The sequence below is a fragment of the Saccostrea echinata genome, unplaced genomic scaffold, assembly GCF_033153115.1.
Source record: "Saccostrea echinata isolate AGI-Se365-2 ecotype Australia unplaced genomic scaffold, CSIRO_AGI_Sech_v1 ptg000010l, whole genome shotgun sequence".
Lineage (NCBI taxonomy): Eukaryota > Metazoa > Mollusca > Bivalvia > Ostreida > Ostreidae > Saccostrea > Saccostrea echinata.
In genome coordinates, this window is record NW_026889759.1 from 7,734,071 (window position 1) to 7,743,075 (window position 9,005).

The 9,005-nt window shown below is 32.5% G+C and overlaps 1 protein-coding gene across 1 annotated transcript; it reads right to left on the bottom strand.

Moving 5' to 3' along the window:
• Positions 1 to 7,093: 7,093 nt before the first annotated feature.
• Positions 7,094 to 8,277, bottom strand: LOC133184676 (prostaglandin E2 receptor EP2 subtype-like). Its single transcript, XM_061319755.1, has 2 exons — positions 7,510 to 8,277; positions 7,094 to 7,391 (listed from the first exon to the last, which is right to left on the bottom strand). Exons 1-2 carry the CDS (start codon positions 8,254 to 8,256, stop codon positions 7,122 to 7,124), a joined length of 1,017 nt encoding a protein of 338 aa, XP_061175739.1. The 5' UTR covers positions 8,257 to 8,277; the 3' UTR covers positions 7,094 to 7,121.
• Between the last annotated feature and the right edge of the window lie 728 nt (positions 8,278 to 9,005).

Sequence of the window (9,005 nt, forward strand, 5' to 3'; positions counted from 1 at the left end):
TTTTTTGTGTGTTGTGTGTTATGTTGTGGTAGTAACTTAAGTAAAATTTATGAATACACAATGTAATTCCATCTCCAAAAATATAACTGTATTATTCTCTGGCAAATAAAAAAAAATTGTAAGCAATTTGACATTGATGATTGTATGATGGCATCAAATGGAAATGTGACAATGAAGTCCACATGATTACCACTAGACATCCATTATGTGTTAACATTTTAACCAGCAATTTTATTTTCTTATCCATGAGTTTGATTTTTTTTTATTGATCAGTATAATGAAGATAGGACTAAGACTTCTATATGTAATATATTTCATAATTACTTTTTTTTTATTTCAAAGACATGCATTTTTAAATGCATGTTTGCTATCTCTTTTTGTCTCAGTTTTGCAAAATAGCTGAAATGCAAATACATGTACTTTTAGATGCATAGTTGCTGGAAAATATGATCACTGTATATGGCTTATTCTTTCAATAGTGAAAGATGTATATGTATAGATACGTGGTTTTTTGTTTTTTTTTAAATGTGGAAAAATGCAATATTACCATTGTATATCTTAGTTTTCTTTTGAGGGAAAGTCATGCAGACACCTATATTTTTGAATGTATAATTGCTGAAAAATATCATTACTGTAAGTTACTTTCTAAATAGGGAATAGGGGAGAAACATTTCTTTTTGACAAATTTAAGGTTCATAAATCCTCTGCTTACTCATCATATAAAATTTTGCTTAAGCTTTATGATTTTTTTAAATGTATTTTATTAGTAAAATACAAACAATTGTAGTATAGCTTGGAAGGCAACATTAAACAAAAGAATCATTTCCACTTGATAAATTTACAAACGAATAATAGACATTTAGTTCATAAAGTTATCTCTCATCAGAGTATCAATTAACCTTAATGCATCATTGCAATCAATCTTCTCTTTCTTCTTCTTATTATTGTTATTCTAAATTAAGAGAAAGACATTCCTATAAAATCATTTTTGACAAAGAACAATTTGTTTTTGTTAGAAAATTTATGGAAACACTATACTCAGTAAATATTTTTTCCGTACTGGAAGAGGTTTGCCAAAACATACCTTTTTTTTAATTTTATGCACTGAAAAAATATAGTGATCATATATTGTAACATCATAATCTTTGTGGTATTTTATCAAGCAATCTAATATAAATAATGCATATTCTATATTTTTGTCCTTTTCTCTTTAATTTTGCTTAGCAAGATCTTAAATTTTAATTTACTATCTATTTTGTTTGTTTTTTTTCTTTTTTTTATGCAACCAATTTTCATTTAACTGAATGTTCTTAGCAAAATAATATTGTTAAATAATTTTTTTAGAAAAAAAAATATAATGTAATAATAAAGTAAAATGCATAAATAATAATAAGAACACTTTGTTTAGTAAATTTTAATGGTACACACCTTGTGCTAATAAATAACACTTTCTAGTACATAGAAGCTTTCTAGAGATTCTTTTTCTTCTCTCTATCTTTCTAGTTTTACCTTTCTGAAAAACGTGTAAAGGGATGTAATTGTAAGGTGTCTTTTTCATAGTTTTTTTCTCTGGTTTTTCCTTTCTAAAAAACATGAAAAGGGATGTAATTGTAAAGTGTTTTTTTCATAGATTTTCTAGTTTCTTTTTTTTCCCCTCTCTCTCGTTTTTTCCTTTCTGAAAAGCATGAAAAGGGTTGTAATTGTAAAGTGTTTTTTTTTTTCATAGATTTTCTAGAGTTTCTTTTTTTTTCTATTTTTTTTCCTTTCTGAAAAACGTGTAAAGGGTTGTAATTGTAAGGTGTCTTTTTCATAGGTTTTTTCTCTAGTTTTTCCTTTCTAAAAAACATGAAAAGGGATGTAATTGTAAAGTGTCTTTTTTCGTAGGTTTTTTCAAGAGTTTCTTTTATCTCTCTCTAGTTTTTTCTTTCTGAGAAGCATGAATTGTGATATGATTGTAAAGTGTCTTTTTTATAGGTTTTATTAAGTTTCTCTTTTTTTTCCTTTCTTAAATGCATGAAAGGTGTGTAGTTTGTAAATTAGCTTTTTACGTAAGTTTTCTAGAATTTCTTTTTCTCTCTATTTTCTCTCATGAAATGTGATACGATTGTAAATTGTCTTCTTTCGTAGGTTTTCTAAAGTTTTTTTCCCTTTCTGAAAAGCATGATGAGTAATGCAATTGTAATTTTTTTTTTTTTACTACATTACCTGTATATGTGTTCTCGGTATAATTTTTAATTCATCAAAATAAACTTTGTTATGCAATTTCTTGTTGAGATTTTATTATTATTTCTTTTAATTTCATTATCCATTTGAGGGTTGGGGAACCAAATTTCAAGATCGTAGCCGCCAGGGTTGGGGTCAATTACTTGAAAATGTAATTTAATACTTTCAAATACATTGATAAATTTGTCAATTACTTGCAAGTACAATTTCATTGATTTTAACAAATGTAATTAATTACTCTCAATTACTTTGAAGAATGTAATTAAATACATATCAATTACTTTAATAAGTTTTATTTCCAAAACTTGAAGAACAAATACATGAATATTTTGAAGCAGCAATATTATTAAACTTGACCTTTCCTATTGCCCTGGGCAGTGTGTTTATGCTGTATTAACGCTATTAAATTTGACCTTTCCTATTGCCCTGGGTAGTGTGTTTATGCTGTATTAACGCTATTAGGCATTTAATCATTGATTAAACATAAGCTCATGTCAAACAGTACTGGTATGCATCATAATCAAAACACCTTTTTTAATATTTAACTAAAAATAAAGTAATTGAAATGTAATTGAAAAATACATGACATTTTTGGAATGTATTTAAATACGTTCAGTTACTTGTAATTGAAAGCAAACTGAATTACAAATAATTTCTCAATTACTTTGAAAAAATGTATTTGAATACGGTATATTACAATTACTCATTTCAATAACCCCTTCCCTGGTAGCCACTACGATCCTGAACGATACGTTCGTCTAGCCATAGCAAGCATTATAGCTGCTACGATCTTGAACGCAATCCAGGGTATTGTCCAACAATAAAACACATAACGCAGGGCTGGTCCTAGCATTAAAACACCTATATCACAAAGGGCATGATTGAAGTGCTCAGTCGAATACTAGCATAACCCACGGCATGGTCGCAGCAGTAAAACGCCTACATAACCGCATGATCACAGCAGTAAATCAGCTACATAGCCCAAGGCATGGTTGCTGTGCAGTTAAACACGTTACACCTAGCGTTACATAACCGAGGACATGGTTACTGTGCAGTCAAACACGTTACACCTAACGTTACATAGCCCAGGGCATGGTTGCTGTGCAGTCAAACACGTTACACTTAACGTTACATAACCCAGGGCATGGTTGCTGTGCAGTCAAACACGTTACACCTAACGTTACATAACCCAGGGCATAGTTGAAGCAGTCAAATACCTACATAAAGAAATAGGTGAAGATAATGGTCAGTGGTGTATATTCCATATAGGCAAAAAGGCTGTAGCTTACACATCATTTTATCAGGGATAAAAATTTGGTTGAAAATTTTGAAGAAAAGTTGATAATAAATCTTATCTATTAATTTTATTTTGTTGCAAATGCCAAAAAAGCATTCTTAGCAATCCGCACATTTATACCTATCCAACGTTTACAATTTTACAAAATTAATTACTCAAAATATTTTTGGTTAGTAGGAAATTAAACGTAGTGTTCGTAATTGGATTATTCAGTACGGAGTTTCCAAATTTTCTAAGCAGAGTAAAAGAATAAGTTAAGAGTTCTCAATTTTCTTAAGTGGTCTTCATATCATGATATAAACTGAAAATATGTTTATAATATTATTTTCACTGGTCAATTGACAATCGTAGATGTCTTCGAGTTCGCAAAAATGCTCCCTCGGACCCCCCCCCCCCTTCAATCCCTATCGAGAGGAGGCGACCTGCTCCTTGCTTACCAACGCCTCAGATTAAATCTGTGACTTCACACTACCAGACAGAAATATACCTCACTGATGGTACTTGATCTCAGAAAACTACAAATCTGTGAACAGGCCATAAGTCATCTGTTTGTCATAAAACTTAGTAACCTAAGGCATAGTCCCAGCAGTAAAACACCTCCAGAACCACCGAAATGGAGTCAACAGAAATAAGAATTTGACACGAACAGAGTCCACACATGCGCACAAACACAAAAATTGTCAATTTTCCAGCAAAAACTGCTCCTGCACAAATCTGGCAATCATGTCAGTACTCTGAAATGCTACATAAAAGTCTTCGGAACAGATTGTATTTGTTAGACTTTCGATTTTATTTGCAAAACAAGAGATCCTGGACCACAATGCTCAACTGGGTTACTATGGCCCCTCTGTTCTTCATCAGCAGATTTTTTTCCTTCTATATTCCTATGTAAAATTAAGATAATATATTGTGCCCCACCCTAACCCCATGTGACATGATTCGAACAAAACTTGAATCTGATGATGCTTCCACATAAATATGACTATTCATGGTTAAATGCTACTCTCTAAAAGAAGATCTTCCTATTAAAATTTGATCGCCCATCATGGCCCGACCTTATCCCCTGGAGTCATAATTTGACCAAATTTGAATCTACACTACCTGAGGATGCTTCCATGCAAATATGAGTGATCATGACTTTGCAGTTAGCGATAAGAAAAAATTTCAAGATTTTCCCTATGTATTCCTATGTAAAACTTTGATTGCCCATAGTGGCCCTACCCTTACCCCGGGGGTCATGATTTCAACAAACTTGAATCTACACTTCCCGCAGAAAGCTCTCACATAAGTTCCATCTTTTTTCTGGCCCTTTTTGAGAAGATTTTTTAACTACCCTACCCAATTTTGACTATTTCTTAATTATCTCTCCTTGGAAGAGGGTGTGGTCGTTTATTTGAACAAACTTGAATCCTCTTTACCCAAGGATATCCTGTGCCAAGTTTGGTTGAATTGAGCTCAATGGTTGTGGAGAAGAAGATAAAAATGTGAAAAGTATACAACGACGACAGACAACGTACAAATTTTGATCAGAAAAGCTCACTTGAGCCTTTGGCTCAGGTGAGCTAAAAAGAATTATTTACTTTAAAAGTTGGCTTTTCACAAAGATCAATTTTATTCAAAATAATAGTTTTAAGAGCCCTCTGTACACTGCGCACAAAAGAGTTTTGATTTGTGATATTTTTATGCAGATAGAGTACTAATCTGTCCTTTAATCTAGAATAAAATAAATTAAAATGTTCAGTTTATTACATAATTTGTGATCAAATCACACATCCATAATATTCTAATAAGCCAAGATGATTGATTGAACACTTCATTTGCAGGTATTTTGCCTGTTTAATAAACAACAGCGATTTCTGTTCATCAGTACTTGCAAGGTACCCATGTTGAAAAAGTGATAGATAAGCTCAATTTTTACACCTTTACACACTATTATTTTCCCAATACCCAAAATCTTTTTCCTTTGGTGTGTAGAGGGTCCTTACGAAGTCAATAAACGTAATAAAAGGGTAAAATATGCATATTGAAACAATATATATGTTGTCACTGTTAAAACTTGGTTGAATTTTACACATAAATTCGAGGTTTTTTTATTGTACACGACACCTGAATTAAAAGTGCAAGTTCTAGACATCGTTAATTACTAATTTTTATCACATACTAACAGATATAATAAAAAACAAATATATATGATCAAAGTTCTACTTCCTGAAACTTTTCAAAGATTATTTTAAATTTCACTTGATGAACCTTTTGCTTCCTTCCGGGAAATATCTAAGGTCGCTTGTCTTGCTGTGTATTTGAATAAAACACATTAAAACGAATGAAAATATTTCCGATTTTTTCAAATTTATATAATTTTACTTTTACAGTCGTGCAAAGACTGAAGACAGGAATTTACATGTAATCTTTATCTTCGAGAACTCATCTACCACTCTAAGGGTCTGCTTGTGAGTGAGAAGTTCCAATGCTAGCTCTCTCTCTCTCTCTGATTTTACGAAAGCGCAGGGAAATTAAATCTTATTCGTCTGTCTGTCTGTCCCTCTGTCAGTCTATCACAGAAACTTTCACCTTGATCAAAACATTTTCACATTTGCAAACTTGAGGTTTAAGTCACGAAGTCAAAAACATAGTACATGTACAACCAGAAGGGTCTTGTAACAGGTAATGCACATGTAAAGAAATAATAAAGCCCTATTTCTTCTAGTGCAAAAGTTATGGCCAATTTAAAATTTTTTGAAAAAGAAGGTCAAAGTCATGAATCACAGTACATTCAGAAAGGTCTTGTCACAGGTAATGCACTTGTAAAATATACAAGGCCTTCCTCTTTAGGTGCAAAAGTTTCGGCCAAGGTTATATTATTTGAAAAGTATGTCAAAGGTCAAGGTGAAAAATCATAGTACTAGTATACATGTATTGAAGGTTTGTACCGGCTAGGCAATGGATAGGCGAGTGTTTATTTACCATTTATGTCCCCCCCCCCCCAAAGGAATCAAAACATTTTTAGCATGATGGACAGACAAGACAGTTACAATATACCATAGATCATTGCACCCAACCTGTAAGACCCCAAAAGCGGAGGACCACAATACTCTGAAAATCATTGTCAGGAATTCATTAAGTGTACTCAACTCTCATGGACCCACGCCCCACACAGTCAGCTTATGGAAAATATTTGCTCCATCCAGAATGCTTCTGCTAACCTAATGTTCCTAAAACCGAGTTGTTTTGTAGAACGCACTATTAGTTAGCATCATAATAGCTCAGGGAAAGATACATGGATAGAGGGAGGTGGTCTTAAATTATAAATCAATGTATATGAAAAAAGGAAAATATTCTCCAAGTAACATAGTAAAAAAAAATTTGAATAATCATAATTAGCTTTTCTAAAATTTATAATATTAAATATTTATAATTATTATACATTCATAATTAGCGATTCTAAGTTTCACCTTTTAAAAAAATGTGATTTTATAGGTTACGCTGTTTTTATTTTATTTAAATTCTCATTTTTAAAAAGTATAACACTACTAACAGCTTAGATGAGAACCAAAGTCATGTAAATATCCCTATTATGGAAGAACAAAAATTTGATTGAAGATTAAGAGCTGCTGAAACCTTCGTCATCATCATCATCATCCCTAACAAAGTTGTGAACCTCCTCATTATATTGTTCATTCCCTTCATCTCCAGAACAGCACTGTCTTCTACACCTCAAACTCAACACGAAAAATCTGCGTACACTCTCTCTCCGCAGAATTACGTAGAGCCAGGGATTTATCTGTGTATTCAAGTACATCAACCGAACAAGCCATAGTTCTTTTCTATTGTTGCTTGTTGTCAGGTCCGTTGCATGTAGTAAGATGTCAATCTGCCAAAAATTTTATGAAATGTTTTTAAGGTTAAAAAAATGAGCATAAATCAATGTATATTTCCTACAAGAAATAAAAATTCTAGATAAAAAATTAGCAGAAAATATCTATACAAACCAATAGAGGTCCCCACAAGAGGACGAATGTAAACATCGAAATGACAAGAAACTTGGTCACGTGACTGTCATATATACCACTCACAAGTTGATTATCGAGTAGTAATGCTTGATGCTCGTTGCTTCTACACGTCATTAAAATGGTTATTAGTCCAATTACAATAGTCACCAACATAATGATAATTCCAGTTAAAGAATAAATAAAAGCGTTAATTTTATTACCCACAGATCTACTCGTAAAATCAAGAAAACACCAAGATCCAGGGTAAAACAATTGACTGTTACCTACTCCTATAAGCTGTAGACTTGAAATTACTCCTGATATAATTAGAAGGCTACAAAACAGGGTAACATAATTAAATCTGGAAATTCGTTGACGTTTATTTTTCATATGTAGATATCTATCAACGGTCATTACTCCGATAGTCAAGCCGGATGCAAGGTGGAAAAAGGCCTCCATGAAGGAAAATAAATCACATATTTCTTCTGGAAAACACCAAGTAAAGTGAGAAATATACCTTTGAAGGACCAGAGGATAGCACACACAATTATGAATCAGGTCCGTCATTACCAAACCAGAGAAGAGGACATAGAAGGACTGCCATTTATGCTCATGGCGGCTCAACCACAGTAAAACTACAGCCAAAATGTTTCCCAAAGCACCCAGAGTCAGTTGAATGTACACTGGAACAGCGCTTTCATTTTCTTTCTCATCACATAACATACGATAAGCCGTTTTATTCCGCATTATCAAATACCTTTTCTGAAGCAATTTCAAACAGAAATTATAAGGCTTCCTTCCTGAATGCTGAAATCACCAGACATTGTAATATTTCCTACAATTAAGCATTAATCAAATCTATGAATTTCCTTCCCTATAATAGATCAAGTATGTAAATCCTTTAACCCTCAACAACCCCACATTTTGAAATTAGCGATGATAAACATGTAAAATTCGTTAAGATTTCATTATTTTTCATAAAACCGTATGGCTTGATTAACAGGAAGGCCAGCAACAGCTAATGACGTCTGCATGTCGCTCGACGTTAAATGATCATATGACTTTGCAAACCTATTCACATGATCTCAAAATACGGAATGCTTCAGCACCTTTGCAATCTTACAAACACAAAAATAACTCTTCGCAGAGTTACCTTTATGTTAAATTCCTGAGTTAAACTCATGCACATTTTGAATTATTTTCCAATGTTTCATGCAAGATAAGCATGAATTTATAGTCTGCCTAGAGTTAAAATTTCCTGTGTATACATAATATTCCTGACGTCAAACATCGGGGGGAGGGGGGTATTCTTTTTGTCTATTTATGGTAGTTTACTATACATATATCTATATTGTATGAACTTAACACACACACATTAAAAAAAAACAAACAAAAACAAAATAAGAAACTAACACTGATGCAAAGCATATCTGCCACTTCAACTTTCCACGTGCTGATACCATTTGATGCTGCACGGCGCGGTGATGGACATCTGA